At 42.8% G+C, this 21316-nt stretch overlaps 1 protein-coding gene across 4 annotated transcripts in view; it reads left to right on the forward strand.

Moving 5' to 3' along the window:
• Positions 1-683: 683 nt before the first annotated feature.
• The window catches only part of SH2D4B (SH2 domain containing 4B), a 190910-nt gene continuing 170277 nt past the window's right edge, over positions 684-21316 (forward strand). For 3 of the 4 annotated variants that reach the window (XM_061634985.1, XM_061634987.1, XM_061634988.1), the window contains exon 1: positions 11876-12491. In XM_061634985.1, coding sequence (XP_061490969.1) covers positions 12308-12491 — 184 coding nt within the window. In that variant the 5' untranslated portion in view covers positions 11876-12307. Of the gene's footprint in view, positions 760-11875; positions 12492-21316 lie in introns of those variants that run through there. The other variant, XM_061634986.1, reaches the window with a different exon arrangement.

Consider the following 21316-nt stretch of genomic DNA (forward strand, 5'->3'; position numbering starts at 1 on the left):
TCTTACTTATTGGGGTGTACTGTTTCTGAGATCCCATCAGTCTGGGTTTACCAGGCAATAAATTGAAAGCCATTTGTGAAAAAATCTGGAGTTTTAATACCTGCATGCACTTTTTACAACTGGTGACATCTGTATTGCTACTTAAGCTTGGGTGATTAGCGTACAGTAATACCTCAGGTAACAAAGTAGATGCATTCCTGGAGATTATTTCTTTAACAGAAACTTTGGTACCAGAGATAGGAATAACATGGAAAGAATAGGGATAGGTTCCTACAACCGCTCATGGATGGTGGGGGCAGCTTCAACAGAGACTTTAAAGGGTGCCTACCTAAAGCACCTCCCCTCCCCCTACTCTGAATCGTATTGGATCCTTCCCTCCCCAGCCCTGGGAGAATGCAAGAGATCTCTTTAATGCAAAGCAAAGACACAGTCATGTCAGTTTCACTGCAACCAAGCAAAGGCACAGGCTTGAAATTTTATCCATAGCAAAGCAAAAACACAACCTATCCAGTTTTACCTTAAAGCAAAAGCACAGGCTTGTAGGTTTATTGATAGCAAAGCAGACACAGGCTGGTCAGTTTCACCTTAAAGCAAAGGTGGTCAGTTTCACCTTTAAAAAAGCCTTGGTTAAAAGGAGCATTGTTCCTGGAGGATTCCTTAACTGAGGTACTACTGTACTTGAGAGAGATGTCCAACTTTATATTAAAGTGAATGCAAAACGTTCCTGATCATGACAGGAAAGTCATTTAACCTCTAGAGGTACCTGGGAGCTAAAATCTATTAGATGTTTGTGTTGTAGTGATCAGACCCCACTTTTTGGACCTAGCTGTATATCAGGGTTTATCCCCCACCCAATTTCTACCACTAAAGACCCTTTCCAACTTGTCTACTCCTGTGCACTACAGAAGATCCTGGGGCATATTATTTCACTTGGACACGGTCAGTTTCATGTGTGAGGAGGTCCTCAGGTGGGCCTCCCACACTAAAGTCCTCTTCCATACATGGCAGTGGGGAGGGGGGTAAGCAGCAATATCTATCATATCAGTTCCAAGTGCTGCAGTGATGGAGGCCCTCCAAGCACTGCGATAAGTGGTGATGTTTCAAGTATGGTGCAGCAGGGTGTGCAGGCTGCCCACTTGTGTATGGTTCCAAAAGAGGAAGAGCATCATGAAAACAGTGGGCAAAAGAAGACACAGATTTGCATAAAGCTGCATTTGATTTTTTTTTTTTTGTATATGTAGGTGCCAATTGAAAAATAATTTATGCAGTTCAAATAGAAGTACAGTACATCTCACCATAGTGTTGGTAGGCACACAGAACAGGGTCTTTTCAGTGTTGATCCCCTCAGTTATGGAACTGAATTCCTAGTAAAATCAGGCAACCCATTAATTTAAATGGCCTTTAAAAACTTGTTTTTTCATCATGGCCTATGGAGACTAATCTAGGATATTGAATGCTGTTTTCTAGAGTTAGGTGGGTTATTCCTTTACCTGGCATGTTGACTTATATATTTTATGTTAGATGAGACAGGATATTTTAATTGTTTTAAATGGTTTTATTGTTGGGTTTAATGAACATGTTTCTATATATGGTTGTAAACCATTTAGGGAGGAAATTTTGCCTTAAAAAGCTGTCTAGGAGCCTATTAAATAAATAATAAATTTCATGCAAGACTGTGGCCAGGTCACCTGTCTGCCATCCAGGTACTAACTATTGGTGGTCAGCTTCAAGGCCTCCACTCCACTTTCTTGTGGTTCTTTATTTTTCAACTGGACTTGGACTCGACAGCCTTTCAAATAGGACTACCCACAGTAAAACAGTACATATGGTCACCTTAAGGGTCTCTCTGGACAGCAACAGTGCTCTGAATGTCCTGCCAGCCACCTTTTAAACTTCTGAAATGCCCTAAATGTAGCCTCACTCTGGGACGGTGTCTAATAGGTCACATGACACATGGGGCACCTGAAAAAAAGTAGAAAATATTTTAAGGGGGGAATTTTATGGAGAACCCATGACCAGAGTCCACAGTGGGCCCTACTGGGGCACTGGCACCCCGGCAGTTGCCTGAGGAAGCCACATGGTGGTGTCAAGCCTGCACAAGGAGCCCTGAAGCTCCCCAGAACACAGTTTGAAAACTACTGCAATATATTAGAGGAAATGAGGATATTTCTTGTTATTTGTATCTGGCTGATGTTGCTTCCTAGAAAGCTGGAAAGCATGCCTATGATCATATCAAAATTGACATTAATTAAGTGACATAGCAAGCAAAGATACCATTTAACATGATCTTTAGCATACGGCAGGATTGGGGAATCTTTTTCAGCCATAGACCTCATTGCCTTATGGCAAACCTTCTGAGGGCCAAAGCAAAAAAGTGGGCAGAGTTAGGGTTCTGACTCCTCCATATGCTGGGTGTGGCTTCCCCCTCCCCTTTCAGCTACACCTATTCTCCAGGTTAGTTCTGGTTTTCTAGTGTGAGGGTTGGGGTTGGCTATCCTTGACGAGTCTTTCTATATCCGCTGACATTGATGATGCCACTACACTCAACTGGCATTTGTTGCTCTGTGAGAAGGTTGGTTCTTCTCGCAGCACTGCCCACAGCACTATTTAGATTCCAACGGTGATGCAATTTGAAGTGCATATCTCCCCAAGCTTAGAATCTAATAAAGACTAGAAATTCAGAACAGACATTGTGGGATATTTACTCTGAAGTACACTGTTGCTTTACAGTTCAGTTAATTCAAGTTGAAACTTCTGACACATCCCTCACCACCACCAGCAATGTTGCTGCTGATGATGTTGCAAATGGTGGCACTGACAAACTGGATTAGGAGACTGGCAGGCCACTCCAAAAGACCCAGAAGGCTATTTCTGGCCCACAGACGATGAGTTACCTGCCTTGGTATATAGTACAGAATTCTAACCAATCCGAGACCAAATTGACATAATTTGCACTAGTTGAGACAAAGTTACTCAACCACTATTCTGTTCATTTTTGTTTTTCAGAAGTCCATTTAGAATGTTTGGGGGCTTTTTGTAAATATTTTAATTGTATGAACCTGTAGTCGATATTCTGATGTCATCATGTCATGATGCAGTATGCAAAACCATCACATTTATTGTATGATATGTGACTGGTTCAGCCAATACGATTTTTATTTCCTCAGCCTCAGTGATGTCCTGTTCGTGGACTTCCCATAGACATCTGATTCACCACTGTGACTAGATGGGTGTTTGTTTGAGCTGATCCAGCAGACATTTCTGATGTTCTCATGCACAATATCTGTGCCATGACACAATGACATGCATTTGCTGTGTACTATCTGATTGACTTGTGGACCACATGATAATGAGCCTAATTTTGTAATGAGTTAACAAAAAGAGCCTAGAAACATGGAACTATTGCCTAAAAGAGTGTCAGTTCAAACAATGAAAGTTTCAGAATTTTTTGTCAAAATCTTTAACCACTCCAATAAGAGCAAAATGTGGTGCAAAAAAAAAAAATCCTCTGAAAATTTGCAATGGTCTTAGTTATTGCCAAAGTTAGAATAACTTCCTAATCCTCTAAAATGGCAAAATGCTACAAAGTGTGGGGTTATAATTTTAATTCAGATTACTCATTGTAAATACAGAACCAGGAGTGGTAGTAATTCCAGGTAATTCATCCAGAATAAAGTATCATGATTTTATATATGTCCTGTCCTTGGTCTCAGATGTAGTATTTTCCCCAACCCCAGCTCTGCATTCTCTTTATTTGAGAAAGTCTCTTTTGCTCCTTTTCACATCTATCATCCCTAAGTGTTTTTATATAAATGTCACAGCTAAGGTGGGTTTTGACTATGTCACAAACTCTGAATAAAAAAAAAAATCATTTCCTGCTGCTTCAGCATTCTTGCATTTTAGTCAGAGAGCTGTTTAGTTTAGTGATAGGAAGCTATGTGCAAGTTTTAAATAAAACAGATGAAAGTAAAAGGTAGATTACCAGTTAAAGGCATCACCCTTCTCTTAAAAACAACAACCACCACCAATAAAACTATCATTACATTCTTGCCATTTAAAATAAAAGACAAAGACAACTGAACACGGAATACCAATCTTTTGCTCAGTGAATGATCTGGAGAGGTACTGATAATAGTGCATTGATGACTCAAGTGCCCTGTTTGTTGCTGCATAAGGAATGATGCTAAAAGCAGGCACAATCAATTGGACAGGGCATTGGCCTGATGTCCAGGAGTCCTGGGTCTAAAGTCCTGTCACTTCCATGGACTCATCTTGGATAAGCTATTGTCTCTGAGCATAGTTATCCTTATCTGCAAAATGGGAATAGAACTTTCTACTTCACAAGTTTGTTGTGAAAGACAAACATAAGAAATGTACTATATTTTTATCCCTCTTTTCAGACAATGACTTGCATCAATTAAAAAAGAGTGGGGGGTACTGCCATTAGGCTTAAAAAAACACAAAGAGGGAAGAGGTAGAGGAAGGAGATCAGTTCTTCAAGGTGAAAACAAAGTGGTCAGCTACAATCTTTCCATCTGATGTTCTTTCTTGAATAATCTGTTAGTGGCTCTTTTCTCTTTGGCTGATGGGTCGGGCTAGAGGGTTCTTCCTTGTCTCAGAGGTAGGCAAGTGGCAGTTGCAGCTGAGTGTTCTTTCTGGAAGGGAGAGGAAAACTGAGCTCACTGTAGTTGCCCCCAATGGACAGGGCCAGTTTCAGGTTATCTCCTACTTGCCATGATATTCTTCCTGGGAGGAAGAGGGAACAGACTCCATGGGGTCTTAATTCCCTGACAAATGGCAGAGGCCAGAGTGTGTTACCTTCAGTGCTAAGTATTATGCTCCACAGGGGTCTGTTTTGCCAGCAAATGTACTATATGAACTTTCATATTAAGTAGAATCCGGCTGTGATTCTATGAGGACTCCCAGATTCCACTGATTTCAAAGCGCAAGTCATAACTAAATTGTCCCATTGACTTCAGTGTGACATAAATGCAACTAATGTACGCTGGATCTGACCCATTGCCTTTGGGATGTCCTGGAGAAAATATTGGCTAGGTCAATAAATGGCAAAAGCATGATCCATTTTAGGAAGTTATACTGGCTGCTCTAACACTTAGCTGTCAGACATAAATAGGCACCTGTACACTCTTTCCAAATTCAGTAGTTCTTATGTATTTATGGAGTCTCAAGAACTCAGCTTTACATTAAACAGATGTGTCAAGTAGACACAACTTTATCATAAGTGTGCCATGCAGTGATAGCAACCACATGAATAGTAATATATTCTAAACTGTTGCTCCAGGAAAAAACACCCCTGCTGTTATTTGGAGAAAGGGAAATTATATGCTGACCTGTTTGACAGCTGCCCAGCAGTGAGGAGTTTGGGAACAAGGAAGAAGCTACATAAACCATCTGCAGTGCCCACCCATTCCCTGGCAGCCCTGCGGACCCTGGCACTTTCCTTGCCTTGGCTGACCTCAGAGGGGGAGAACTGCATCCAGCGGTGGCCAATCTGCAACACTTGGCCCATAGACATGAAATCATCTTAAAGCTGAAATCAAACCAGTTTGATAGATCAACTTGTTTCCGCTCCGCGGTGTGTTCAATGAAAATGTTTTGCTGTAGGTTGGGCAGAGACAGTGATTGGGCTGGTGTTTTGCCATGGGCAGTCCTAAAAAGTCTGAGATCAGCAGCAGGGAAGGAAAGTGTGTCCATCTATGGGCAAAAGCCAGAGAAAATGGTATGGCTGAGTCGCTTCAAAATGTAGCCAGAGAAACCATTCTCGCTGCTTCTGAAGCCACTAGTGTGCCCACATCTGGAGAAAAGCCCTGGAGCGGCAGTTCCTCGGGTTTTGGAGTAAAAAGGGGCAGAGTTTGACTACTGTCTTGTCTCTCCAACCCAGAAAACAGAGGTGGAGAAGCACTGAAGTCAGCACACCTCAAGTGTGTCTCTACCCTTATTTAAAGAAGGCTGCAGAGACCCCTGCTTTGGGATAAGCTGGCCTGTTTGACTGCTGCCCAGTGGTGAACAGATTGGGAGTGGGAAAGAGGCTGCCTAAACCACCTGCCCACCCATCCCCTGGCAACCCTCCTGACCTGGGCACTTTCCTTATTGTGTCTGACTTTGGAGGAGAGAACTCGCTGTAGCCATTTTGTAACACCTGCCCCACAGACCTATTTGCACACCCTTTCAGTAGTACTTCAATTTGTGAAGCCTCTCTCTCTCTCTCTCTCTCTCTCTCTCTCTCTCTGGGGTTCCCCTTCCCCTTCTCTCTCTCACTCTGCCCCTCCCCCTACTTCCTTGCTGTGTTTGTGGTTTGTTTTGGAAGGAATGGAGGTTAAAGTGCTTGGTCTGATTGGTGGTTGGGTAGTGGTGTTTATAGCTCATGGTGAGAGCTTGAGCAGTGGGAATGATTATAAAGCTAGGAGAGTGGCTGTATACTATAGTCAGCATGGATTTTTTGCATTCCATAATGTTAAATTGAAAATACTCCCCATGCCATTCTGATCCTTCCCATAGGCGCATTTAAAAACAAAATCTTACAAAACTTATAGTCCTGAACTCAGAAACACTTCCTTAACAACTCTCTAAATTTTCATGGCGATACACAAAACAGTCAGAGAGAATAGAGAGTTCAAAATCTAAAAAGAGAGGGGAAAAAACCCAGAGCCCTTTTGGACTTTTTTCTGTCAGAGTTCTATTAATTTGTTGAAATTCATTAAAAATCAGCCATGTTCACAGAGTGCCTGTAATCCTATTACTGACCTTGCCCCATACTATGACCTTCATCGTCTGCAGTTTAAAAGTTAAAAAAATGCCTGGCTGATTTTTAAGTAATTTAAGAAATTTAGCATTGAACTCAATGATAAGGCTGGGCATGCTCAGTAAGAACCAATTGTCAGTGTTCTAAAAACTAGACTCACAGCTGCTGGGCTTGCCTAATCACGGGGTCACACCCACACCAGACCTTTATTTTACTTTAGACAGTCAAGGCTTCCCCCAGAGAATCCTGGGAAGTGTAGTTTGTGAAGGGTGCTGATAGGAGATTCCTATTCCCCTTAGAGAGCTCCAGTGGCCAGAATGGTTTAACAGTCAGCCACTCTGATTGAAGCTCTGTGAGGGGAACAGGGCATCTTCTAGCAACTCTCACCATTCTTCCAAGCTACACAGGAAGTGGATTGGACTGTGAAAGACCAACCGAAATGGGTTTTGCATTTTGACCAATTTGTAGGGCAGTCCAGTATCTCAGAGAGGAGGTCATGTCTCCTGCTTCCCTGGTGCATTCACTGTAGCTGCCCAATTTCCCTGCTTTTTAAAGTTTGATAGAAATATCTATTGGCTACAGGTAAGTTCTTAAACCGCAAGAAGTTTTGCCTGTTAGTGAATAATGAGATAAAAGTGCTCACTGCCCTTCAAAGTCTTATCAGCACAGATCTGTCCCCTACCGCGGGTATGAGGCAGGGAGGGAGTGAATGCACTATGGATTTATATTTATTTCAATTCCAAGGCTGTATGAGTTGTTATCTGGTTAGCTATCTATGCTGGACAAAATTGGTTGGGATTTTGGACGTTTTACTGATTTGATAGTTTAATGTTATTTTAAAGGTTTTTAATTGATTGTTAATATTCTGTACTGTACTTGATAGTTATTTTGTACACCGTTTCTGGATCTATTTTTGAGTTGTTTTTGAGTTCTGTTTGGTATATTGTTTTAATATCTTTGTATTGTATTTGATCTCCAGCTTGTATATTGCTTTTGAGATTCCTTTATGCTGTATCCGATTTTAATATGTTAAATTGTAAATTGATTTTCTTTTTTGGTATTGATTTGTATTTTTGTATATGTTTTTGTTCTTCTTTTGTATGGTACTGAACCTTCACTTTGCACAATGCTCTGAAATTATGGCCTATCATATTTTATTTTTATTGTTTGTGTGTTGCTTTGAGATTCTCTGAATATAAAGTGATTAAGAAATTTTATAAATAAATAAAGAAATAATGTAAAAGCCAAGACACCAAGTTTACCAAATGCTGACTGACAACATTAGCTCAGCAAATGACAACAAGTGACCTTTAAGCCAAAGATTTGGCTGGCTATTTCAAATCAATATGTGAGTGTCGCCTTTAATTCCTTCTATAGATCCCTAATCTTGTGCATGTGTCATTTCTGCCCTATCTCTCAGTTTCCTTTCTTTCCTCCGGAATTCTTTTCCAGTGGTGCACTTAGGTAATTGCAGAGTCTGCATTAGATGATAAAAATGTGTCACAATTCTTACTTCAAAATATGGTAAGTCAGTCCTGCCATGTTTGGTGGCCCCCTCTTATTCATTGTGCTGACTGGGGCCCCTGGACATCTACCCTGAAGTCTTGCCCTGAGAGTGCCTTTATTCTCTTCCTTTTGATCCTCTAATCTAGACTGTTTCCCTTTCACACATCACTCTCGTTTCCTAGATACCTCTGTTTTTTTCTGTTGCTGTTTCCTTTTACAGTTCTTCCTTGCCCTGCCTTTCTTTAAGATCAAGCAGCCCAGTCTGCCTGCCTTTTCCCTCTGTGACGTTATAATCGCTCATCCAGTCCCTACCACTACTGCAACTGTCACCACTAACATGAAACCATTCAGTTCAATTCAATATGGAGACGCATACACCTATGGGGGAAAAAAAATCACAGAGAGAGGAGAAGAGGTACTTTCTCTTTCCACCCACCAACAATTCCTGTTAATGGAGCTGGCTCTGGGAACAATCTGCGGGGCTCCTCTGCTCAAGTTGGGTATTGCTAATCTTGTGTAGAGGGGTTGTGGTGAGTCTCCCCAAACTCGACTCTGCCCAGCAGAGCTGGTGGGCAAGAGGACCTAACAGCGACCTTGCTGGCTGTAAGCAAGCTGGATCACCCTGTATTCATGCATCTGTGCATGTTTGTAAAATATTAATACTTTGCCTTTCTACCAATGGTGTCCTCACGCTGCCAGTGAACATTAGCAGCAGAGAGCAGCATGCAGTGTGGGAGGGCCTAGTCAAATTGGGGTATCTGCTGCTGTAATGTAATTACCTAGCCGTGCATCTAGAAACAGTCTCTGCATTTGGCTACGGACCCTTGAGGAATTTGGGTTTTTTTGCTAGTTCTCATGCTGTCTGACCTGATCTGCACCTCCTGGGCTAAGGTGCTGATCAGAATGCAGTTATCCTTTGGATTTCGTATGTATTTGGATCTAGCGATGACATTCTTTGGTCTAAAAAAAGTACCAAAATGCCTATAAATATGTGTGTACACTGAAAAATATATATCAGAAATGTGTACTTTGAGAGCAAATATGTTTAGAAACATGTATTGAACGAGCAAATATAAATAAAATTTTCCACATGACTTTTTTGTTGCTGAAAAAACCCACAGATTAAGGCCAAAACAGGATGAGACAGAATTGCAAATGAACAAATGCAAAACTGATATGGGAGGAATATAAGTTTCCTCCTTTGGGAGGAGGGGTGGGATATAAATGTAACAATGATAATACAGACATAGAATGATCCATCCATTCTTATGCTGGACTCCTCTGACAATCAACACATGACTGTTTTGGTGGCTGTTGGGTTATACCAAGGAAGCCTTTGCCCCCTCCCCCCAAAAAGAAGAAAGACATTGATCAGTAGAATCATTTAGAAGCAATTTGCCCTTTTCTATTACCTTGAATCATGATCAGTAAACATCCACCTCTTAAAACAAGCAAGTCGTTCGTTTTACAGTGTTCTTACTGGAGCCTTTTTAGCACTCTCAACTATAACAGTCTGAGAAACGTATTGGCAGACCATTTCTGTCATGGTAGATGTTTCTAGAAGTGGCTATTAGTTATGATACTTAGATGGAACCTCCAAAATAAATCCAGGGGTAATATGCCTATGAATATGAAGTAGTGGAGACGAACAAGAGGTAGTCAGCTCTTGCCTACTGCCTTGTGTTGCCTGTAACAGAAGTTTTTGCTAAATTATGGGTTAGAATAACTGCACTCTTTAATTTTTTTCTTTTCCTCAGAATGGAGTACAGGGTTTGTTCCATCTACACCATACTTTCAAAGCACATGACTGCTCCTGCTTAAGGGTGTTGGGAACTGCGGTTCTGTGAGGATAAACTACAGCTCCTAGGATTCTTTGGGGGAAGTCATGTGCTTTAAATGTGTATGGTGTGGATGTAGATCAGCTGGAAGAATGTTTGACCCTCCAGATGTTGCTGAACTATAATTCCCATCAGCCCCAGTAAGCATAGCCAGTGGTCTGAGATGATAGGAGTTATAGTTCAGCAACATCTGGAGGGTCAAAGGTTCCCCACAGCTGATGTAGGTTATAAGTGAGACTATAAGTGAGACTTTCAACAAAATGTTGTAATGTATCCTCACCTTCTAACAGGAACGCTCCTGTTCAAGATGCCTGCCAGCCAGCAGGCTATGCCTCCTCCAGGATACTATAAACTGTAAAAAGCTCAAAAAGCCGGCCAATTTGTTGTGTCCCCCCCCCCCACGCTGCAAGTTTCTGTTTTTTATTTCCAGCTGTCAGTGCCTTTTGGCTACTGAGCATCCTCAGTACTCAACAGGCTATTTTTAAATGGTTCTTTTAGTTTTTATTTTTAAAGGGTTTTTTGTACTACTTGGTTTCCTTAAGCATGCTGATACCTCCTTCTTCTTTCTCCTGTCTTGTCTTCACTCACCACCTGAATTTGCTGTTAGAGGGAGTAATGCCAGCTTGAAAAATCTTTGCTTAGTAAAAAGATCAAGTTGCTTAGAGGCACTGGAACTGTTCCAGTCTAAATGTTAAGATGTGGTTAAGGTGTCATTCCACTTAAATATGCGTAGAGGAATCAGATACAAGTTGACCAAGGATGTGATTGTGAGCTGATGAAGATTTGAAGTCAGCAAGCTAATTTTAGGGTCATGTGGCCTTTTGCATTAACAGTTCTGTTGATGTCCTGGAGGGAGACGGACCTTTTGCTCTGATCCCAAAGGATGCTGTTATATTATTACGATCAAATAATACTTACCTTTCCTAAGAAGCAAGAAAAAGTAGTAGATGTTATTCACGACTATTTTGATGGTATTTGAATATTTTAAGGCACCCTGAGCATCTTGTTAGACTATTAGCATCTCAGTGGTCTGTGTTCAGGTGGTCAAGGGTTAACAGTTTCGTTATGCATTTAGTTGCTTTAGATTTTAACGGAATGGTATCAAAAGCATTTTGTGTGCTTTTAAATCTATTATTACATATCCTGGACCTTTGAGACTGGATGGGGCTCTGATTAGCTGCATATACATTATTATAGTAGAAACCCTAAAGTGCTAACAATAGTATTTCACGGAGAGCAGGAAAATGCCAGTAAACAGCAAAAGGTCACAATTTGCTTGAAAAGTGATCTCATCTCTTTCCTCCTGCCACAGAATGGAAAATACACTGATGGCAGGAGAGTTAACACAGTCTGCTTGAACTGCCGAGGACAGACTTTTGCATAATTAATATTAATTAGCTGCCTCAAGAGTTTTCTTGTTTGCAGCTTTAGGCTGCCCTTCCATTCCTTTTTGCAAGTAGGAAAAATCCGTTTTGATCTGTCAGCGCTGAATCACCATGTCCGTTGGCAGTAACTAAACATGACCCTGGAAAGACCCGAGTGATGGTGTGTGCTCCAGTGACCTGCGAGAGTAAGCAGAGCTAGAGCTAATGAGTAAACGTGTGTTGCCTCTTATCGGAGATCAGTTTCCCAAAAGGCACTGGAATGACATAGATATCACTGGTGTAGTTGTTACTTTTAACCATGACATCACTGATTTAAAAATAAGCTCAGAGATACACATACCCAGTGCTACATCAGAACTACATTAATGGGAACACACTGCCATGGGAATGAGAACCTTGAAGGCAAGAACACTGTGCCATAATCAGATCAGTTGTTTAAAATACTGAACTGTTTCCAATCCAGTTAGAATTGGAACTGTTTGGCAGCTATCAAGAGTTATCCTCCCCGCCCCCCTCAGCCATTTTGCTTTTTAATATCATCCAAGCAGCTCATCTTTCTTTGTATGTCTTTCAGTGACTGATCTTGTTTCATTTTTTCCCCTATTGAGCACCTGTTGATAGGTGACGCAAGCTATTATTTTTGTGGTCATTAACGGAAAGTGATCGGAGCATGAAAGGGAACACAACCTCACTTTCACTTCAAGTTGTTTTGAGAAACTGCTGAAGCTGCCAGTTTTCTGGTTTGGACAGGCTTGGTTGTCTTTATTTTTTCTTTTTGGCAACAGTACGTGTGGGGCTTTATTTACTGGTTTGCCATGTTGCAGCAAATTCTGCGGGATATGTACATTGATCCGGAGCTACTGGCCGAACTGAATGAAGAACAGAAGCACGTCCTCTTCTACAAGATGAGGGAAGAGCAGGTCAGGCGATGGAGGGAGAGGGAGGAAAACACTCCAGAGGGAGAGGCTGAGCTGAAGAGGACACTGAGACTCAAGCAGGGTAAGATCTGACACCTTTTCTGATCATCCGTCATTTCTATGGGACGTTTAATGTCCAAACTGCTATATATTTGTTATAGCAGTTGCCCTGTGGAATAAATCCCAATAACTTGTCTATGGCAACTACCAGATTTATTGGTTTTGAACATAGACTTCCCAGCTTTGGGCCTAGAATTCTGGTCAGGGAGTCACAATGGCTCCAATCCAGTTGTACTTTAGTCCCATTGAAACTAATCGGAACTAGCTTAGCTATGAAAAATGTTTCCTATTGGGCTTAAATGTGACTCTCTCTTTTTCTCTTTAAGTACAGGGATTTGTGCCTTTCATGTGCACACCTAATTCATAGATCCATTGCTTGTATATAATGCTTGACATGGTGTGTAAAACCGGTAGACCAGAAATATAAGGAATGATCACAACACTGGGGTGAGGGTGGGGTGAAGAGTAACTTCCAACTCTCTAACTTGACCTATGAATGCCTCATCCTCACTGAGGACATGATTATTCATTAATCCATGGCCATACAGTTCTTACCTGTAAACAAAGCAAAATGCATGCTACAGCAATCTAAGGTGAGAAACATGTATACATGTCGGGCAGAGCGGTGTTAACATAGATGTGATATTAAACCACAGAGGGTCATTGTTAGGGAAATGCAGGAACAACAGATGGATCTGAGTGTCTCAAATGGTCTGTTCACATACTGGGACTGGAAAACTTTATTATCTATGAATCGCTTGTCTTATCCCATCTTTAAACACAGTGTGAAGGGTATTTCCTGAGGACCTTCACCACTAAACTTGCATTTTTGCAGTGCCATGTGCAAATAAAGGCCTGCTCAGTTTGATTGATCTGTAGTTTTTTTGGAGTGAGGGTTCAGAATGCAGCTCAGCTTCATGCACCAAAACTGCATTAAGAGGATGAAGATTGTCTTATGCTGAAGATGAACATAATGCACACTAACACCAAAAAATGTAACTGCAATATTTTTATATAGTAATTTGTCACAGTGTTGACAGCTGCATTTCCATATATAAATTATACATTAAGCCTATTCTGCTTTTTAGTGCACAGAATTGTTTTTTGGGTAATTAATTTTCTGGTTTATAAAGCATGATGAAAAAGAGAAAATGATCATAGGAAACTTTATACTGTCTTACTATATCTGGATGCATGCACCTCACCTGTGCTTAATGTTTCATGACCGTTTGCTCCTACCCAATTGACTTGCCTATTTCTTTAGCTGCAATTTTTTTTGGGGGGGGGAGTTTGAGCATAATTGGGGCAGGGTGACTAGGAAATGTAGTTTCCATCCTGCATAAAAGAGAAGGACAATGAGTTTCACCTTAAACAGGTACAAAGTCAGCCTGATCAATTCTAAATTGAGTTGGTCTAATGGAGGCCAAAGTAACCATACAGTTAGGCCAGTGTAGTGAGAGAGCCACAAGGCTTACATGGATGACTTCGAATTGGTAGTACAGCCTACATGATGGGAAAGAGTTTCACAGCACTATGTGGCAGAGGAAGTCCCAGGTCAAGTAGTGTGGTGTAGTGGTTGTGGTGGACTAGAATTGGGGAAACACAGGTTCTAATTCCACTCAGCCATGTAACGCTCACTTTGTGAGTGACTAACCTATCTCGTACCTTTGTTGTGAGGATAAAAGGAGGGTGGAAGAGAACTATGTACACCAGTGAAGGTGGAAAGAAGGGAATAGAATTAAAAATATCTCAAATTATCAAGAATTTTAGAAAAGTCAATGGCCTGGTGCATATTTTTCATCATTGTCTGACTGCAGCTTACATGCTTGTCAGAGCGATTACAGGTTAAATACCCCAGGGAGGACTCTCATTCTCACCTACCTCTTAGGGCTTCTCTACACTCCAGATTTTGGCATAATTCATACGTATGTATTTGTCCTAGCCCCCAGTCTAGGAACCCTGGGGTTGTGGCCCTATGATAGTGCTAGGAATCTCTAATAAGGCTGAAAGTGCATTTATGGCTCAGGTGAGTTTTGAACTACAGTTTGCTCTCTTAGAGCAACCCTGTGCTTGTATACTCAGAAGTGGGACCCATGATGCTCAATAGGATATACCTGGGATTGCAGCCCCAGCTCACAGTACTATACCATGTGAATCTGAAGTGTTTAATATTCTGTATTCTACCTCCCTCCTCCTCTGAAAGGATGAGTCTTACTTCAAACGGAGAAACAATCCTTTACTGCAGTCGACAAAATTCTTTCTACAATAGGAGGCAGGTCTGTTTATGCCCTGAGAAGTGGAATTTCCTCAGCACACCCACCTCATCTCGGCTCATAACCTTGGGCTTAATGCAGTGCTTTCACTTCATCAAGAGAATTTTATTCACTTCTGAAAAGAATGCAGTTGACAAAAGAATAATGCATGCCTCAAACAAACAACTTGCTGTGAGATCAAAGCAGCTCTGTGGGCTCAGGCAATATGGCAGGACATGTGGGCTACGAAATGGCACAAGCTATATTTAACTTTGTTAGAAGTTCAGCATGGCCACATAAAGACTTTAATGTGGTTGCATACAATTAGGACCACTGGATCTACTGTAGGAGCAACAGAGAAAATGTTGAATGGATATTTAATGATGTTTTAAATACAAGCTTCTTTCTTTCTTTCAGTGAAGAAGATAGATTGTTCAGGTGGCTATTCGGGGTGGCAAACTATTCTTGAGCACTTTCTGCATAATATTGTAATGAGGTTGAGGTAGAACTAAATGGGCTTTTGGACTCCTCTCCAATTGAGTGATTTTTATAGCTGTGAAATGGGATTCTGCAGAAAATGGGGACTGCTGAAATAGTCAGATCAGTTTCTTTGTTAAGTAAATAGTAAGGTCACTTAATTATCTGCTTTGTAATATAAGTTAGGGCAATGGGTTGCCACAGAAATGAAATAATTGGAGATCAGTTGGAAGGGGGCATGTCTTTCTTCCCTCCCCTTCCCTGGGCTGGACATCATGCCATCAAGATGTCTCTGTGTGAGACAGAACAATAGCCAGGCAGTATTGAAACTGGGCCTAAAAGAGACACAGAGACTTGGCTTGCTGTGTTGCTGAATCTAGTATTAAGTCATTGGGGCACCATACAAGAAACCCCATGGTGAGCAGGATCTGTTGCAGTGTTAATGCTGTGAGCCTTTAACTTCATTCTCAGCCTGTATAGTATGTGCAAATAAGCCTTATATCACAGAAACACCATCAGTGTCCTGTGAGCTTCATTCTAGTGGAACCAACCTCAAGGTTATGTGCTGGGACCTCTGAAATCTCTTACCACTTGGAGACTGGGATGCATGCAAACAATACTTTAGATGCCATGGGAAGGCTGAGGCCGAGGCCTTGGGTAGTCATAGTCAAATCTAGCTCAAGCCAGTGTGTTCTTCATCACAGACTCCTTCAAGGCAGGCTGGTGAGCAGAAGCTGAGGTCCAGCAAGTAGAAGTTGTAAATGGAAATGGACTGCCTTCAAGTCGATCCCGACTTATGGCAACCCTATGAATGGGGTTTTCATGGTAAGCGGTATTCTGAGGGAGTTTACCATTGCCCCCCTCTAAGGCTGAGAGGCAGTGACTGGCCCAAGGTCACCCAGTGAGCTTCATGGCTGTGTGGGGATTCAAACCCTGGTCTCCCAGGTCTCTAAGTAGAAGTTACAGCTCTGTTAAACAGGCAAAGGCAGAAGGCCAGTCTCCTACTAAGACAGGAGTGGGGAACAGGATCTGGCCAGTGAGCTAGATCATGAGCTCCCACACCCCTGTGGATTACTTTGACAGGTGGGCAAAGGCACCCACCTGTCGAATCACCTGGAGTCACTGTGACATCAGGTGACACAACTTCAAAGTAAAGAATTGTTTCTTCCTTGAGTTCAGGCTGTCCCTGCAATGGAAGATTCCTGCTGAAAGCACTGACTGCAGGACCCATTTTTGTCAGGAACTGGCTGCACTTGGGAGCTCCTGACTGGGTGCTCCCAAGCATATTCAATACCAGCAAGGCTCAATCTCTGTGCCAAATGTAAGCCCTTCTTGCCAAGGAACAACTGGGAGTACATTTTAAGGCCCCTGATTGTTCATTTGCAGCTGCATCTTTACCTGCCCCTCACCTGTTGTAATATGGTAAATGTGGGGCAGGTGGACATGGCTTTGCAGAAATGGCCTTGAGAGCCAAATTAGGACTAATTTGTCTCACTGACCAGAGGTTCCCTGTGCCTGTACTAGGCCAATCCAGAGGCTTCATATTGCCTGCCAATCACCAAGGCTGATGCTGCACACACCAGTTGCCTTCTGTGCCCGAGGAAGGCTCTGAGACCTAAGCATACTCAATCCCAGGCAGTTCATTAGTCTAGGCCCCAGCCTTGAACCCTGCGGCTCTCAGTTCAAGCCTCAAAGTCCCTCACAATTGGTTGCCTTAGTAAGAGTGGTAGTTAGTCACTTCTGAAGAAGCAGGATTAATTTTGCTGCCTAATGCTTGGCTCCCTTGTTGTACATAAATCTTGTTTCTTTTATTTAAGAGCTAAAGGATTAAATAAGATCTGTAGTAACACATGTGCCTTAGCTTGGGCTCTTGCTATCATCAGCTCTTTGCACAGTTGTCAGGATAGTTTTTCTGTTGTGCATGGAAGCTAGGTTCCATTCATAACAATAAAAATATCTTCCACAAATATTTCTGAATAGGGAGGAAACCACCCGTCAGTTTTCTTTGCTCTGCACCACATATAATTAAGGAATGTGTATTAATGTCTACAGTCTGATTAATTAGTAGCTTTCTTGCTCGCTTCCTAAAAATATAATAGGATGCTTTAAAAAAAGATAATATGGGCACAATCCAGCAAAAATCAGTGGAACTTAGTTGTTGCTGCGGAGTCCTATTTCATTGCTCTCAATGGATCTCTGTTGCAATTAACTTTTGCCACATTGTGCCCAGGGCTGGCATCAGACTACAGCGGCCCTTGGCAATGGCAGCGGCAGTACTACAGCTGGGGGCTTAAATAGGCCTGGCTGGGTCACAGAGTAGCACACAGTGTGCGCATGCCTGCCATCACCCAAGATGGCGGGAGGCATGTTGATGCCCCCACTGCCACCTTGGGTGATGTCAAGCATGTGCACACTGATGCGGCACTGCAGGAAGTTGCATGACCAGCCCACACCAGTGGCAGGGTGGCGTGCCTGGGAGGATGGCTGCCACTCCACAGTCTGCATCAGCATCGGGTTGTGGGGCACATGCTCTATGACCCGAGGCTAGCATGGATCACCGAGTAGGACCTATAGCCACCCAGCCCCAGCAGCAGGGGCCCCTCACAATGCCAGGGTCCCTCTGCCAATGCCCAACCTGGCCACCAGCTGGTGTCAGGCCTGATTGTGCCTAATCTACAGTATTTAAGGTAATTGTCTGAAAGAAGTGAGACTGAATACTCCCAGCATGCCTGGGAGATAGGGCAGTAATACCTGCCCCTAGCAGAGGTTTATTGGAAGGAGGCAAGGCCAGAACATTGAATCATACAGAAATGGAGTAGGTAACCTTTTCCACAAGTAGTTACTTTGGGCTCAAGGGAGTTATAAATTCTCTCTCATGGCACAAAAGTGTATTTTGGCACTCAGGGTGGGAGTTACTCTTCTACATGATCTCACTAAGCCATGTCAGTTTTCTATTTAATAGGAGGAGGGTAGATTTTTGACTCCTAGGACCTCCACTTTTGGGTACCCACCAAGTGGAATTCCCCATTACTCTCTGGGACTTCCTTGTCAAGAGTGAGAAGAACAAGTTCAGCAGTTGCTCATACATTATTATTGAAGATTGTTGAAAGAGCAAGTAGGATTAATATGGTAGTACCATTTCCCCTTGGCAATTTCTAAGCGAAGATAGAATTGATCAAGGCCACAAGTACAGCTTCAGTGCTGTGTCCAGATTACAAGCTGAACTAGCAGCTCCCCCTTTCTGATGTAGTTACCACACATGAAACAACTGTTCTACAATCACAGAAGTGTTGGCTAAGGTTTGTGACATGCCATTCAATTGTACATCACCTGGAGGCTTGTGCCAAAATAGCAGAATTCAGATTATAGCCTGAATATGTCATTAATTACCACCCACATCTTTTTTCAACAAAGCATCTGTGTTCATCAATTATGGATAATGTATTCCTTCACCAATTATAAAATGACAAATCTGCAATGTTAAAAGAAAAAAAATCTGACCCTGAATGGTGATAATATAAGATCCTCTTCCAGAATGATCAAAGTACCTTTACTGATGAGAGAAGAATTGCTCGTCTGGAAAACCATATTGTGGAATTCAACAAGCATCTGGCTGTGTCCCTTTTGATTCATAGGAAGCTGCATTATACCGAGACCATTGGTCCATCTAGCTCAGCATTGCCCACACTGACTGGCAGTGGCTCTTCAGGATTTTAGACTAGTGACATTCTCAGTTTTTCCTAGAGATGCCTGGGATTGAACCTGGGACCTTCTGCATGCAAAGCAAGTGCTCTCCCACTGAGCTATGGCCCTTCCCCTGGGGCAGGAGTGGCGAACCTTTGGCACTCCAGATGTTGCTGAGCCACAACTCCCATCATCCCTATCCATGGGACATGCTTGCTAGGGATGATGGGAATTGTAGTTCAGCAACATCTGGAGTGCCAAAGGTTCGCCACCCATGCCCTAGGGCCATAGCTCCACGCAGAAGTGGAGCCTGACAGACCACTTGTCATCGCTATCCACTTTTCCACGATGACCACAGTAACACCATTTTCAGACTATGTGTCCACTGAAGTTTCAGACCAGATATTATGTCTCAGGAGCAATTTATAATTCTGGAATACGTTGTGGAATTTGTCTCTGCTACCTATGAACAATCTGCACAGTTTACTAGGCTCTTAGCATTTGTAATTTTAGGAACTTAGTAAGCTATCTTATACCTGGTCAGATCATTTGTCCATTTACCCTCTTCTTGTCTGCTCTGGATGGGAGCAGCTTTCCAGATCTCTGACAAAGGTCTTTCCCATCACCTCCTACTAGAACCTTTGGAGGTGCCAGGGATTGATCCTGGGACTTTCTGCATGCAAAACAGGCAATCTATGGATTATTATATAATATTTCTTTGGTATCTCACTCTTCTTATAATGACCTTGTGGAAATGTACATAAGGTTATCTCACTTTATTCTCACAACAACCCTGTGAAGTAGGAGAGGCTGAGAGATAGTGACTGGCTCAAGGCCTGCTAGTAAGGGCAGCAAAAAAGTCTTACTTCACTGCCTCTATTGTGTCCTCAAGTAATCTTCTAGCCAAGCTTTTCTGGGTTGTCCAGAGTCTGGTCTCACGTGCTAGTGGGGAATGGGCCTCTGGAGGCAATGGAGGCCTGCTGTGACTGTCTCACCCATCATTTTAAGGATAAAATCACTCGACTCTGTGGTGATTTAGATGCTACTGTTATAGCTACAGTTCCAGCTGAAGTGTCCAATGCTGTGTCTTCTCTCACTATGTGTGATCAGTTTCAGTTTATGCGGCTGGATGTTATGGACAGAATGCTTGCAGGAATGTGTCCAATTGCATGCCCTCTTGATGCCTGCCCATAATGGCTGGTGAAATCAAACTGGGGGGGGGATTGCCCAGATGGGTCCAGAGCATTGTGAATGCTTCTTTGCTTGAGGGAGTGGTGCCCACCTCCTTCAAAGAGGCAGTGGTGCAGCCACTACTGAAAAAGCCAGCCCTGGATCCAATGGATTGTAACAAATGTTGCCTCGTGGAAAATACCTTCTTGTGACTGAGAGATTTGTGTCAGAGCAACTGTGGAGATTCCTGGATGAGATGGATTATTTGGATCCATTCCAGTCTGGATTCGGGCCTCCATTCAGGACTGAATCAGCTTTGATGTGGTTCTCATGGATGACCTTTATAGAGAGAAGGACAGGAGGGGTACAACCCTAATCCTTCTGCCTGATCTCTTGGCGGCTTTTGATACCATTAACCATGGTATCCTTCTGGACTGATTCTGCGGGATGGGTATTGATGGCACTGGGCTGCGGTGGCTCGTCCTACCTGCAGGGTCGTGGCCAACAAGTTGTATTGGGAGGGTGCTCTTGGCCTCCTGGTGTTTATACTATGGGGTGCCACAAGGCACTTTTCTATTCTCAGTGCTATTCAATATCTACATGAAGCCTTTGGGAATGGTCATTAGCAGTTTTGGAGCGAGGTGTCATCAGTGCACTGATGATACCTAACTCTACGTCTCCATTACAACTGAGGCAGGAAAGGCTGTGCAAGCCCTGGACTGGTGCCTGGATGCATTTGTGGACTGGATATGAGTCAATAAAACTTGAATCCTGGAAAGATGGAGGGTTTGTCTAGGAGATAGATCAACTGCCTGTCCTGGATGGGGTTGCACTCCCTCTGAAGGAGAAGGTCCACAGCCTGGGTGTGCTCCCTAACCCATCTTTATCACTAGAGGCCCAAATGACCTCTGCGGCCAGGAGTGCCTTCTACCAGCTTTGGCTGGTATGCCAGATGCAACCATTTCTGAACTTGGATAGCCTGACCAGACTGGCCCATGCCATCACAATGTGATTACTGTTATGTGTTTTATGTGGGACTGCCCTTGTAGTCCAGAATGCAGTGCTGTTCATAGGAGCAGGCTACTGACAACATGTTGCTCCTCTGCTGTAGGAGTTGCACTGGTTGCCAGGTTCAAGGTTCTTCTATTAATTCACAAAGCCCTAAACAACTTGGGCCCAAAGTACTGAAAAGATTGTCTGATTTCTTATTTTCCTCCTTGATCACTGAGATCCTCTGATGGGGCACTCCTGGTGGTTCTCCATG

The sequence above is a fragment of the Rhineura floridana genome, chromosome 7, assembly GCF_030035675.1.
Source record: "Rhineura floridana isolate rRhiFlo1 chromosome 7, rRhiFlo1.hap2, whole genome shotgun sequence".
In the NCBI taxonomy this organism is placed as follows: Eukaryota; Metazoa; Chordata; class Lepidosauria; order Squamata; family Rhineuridae; genus Rhineura; species Rhineura floridana.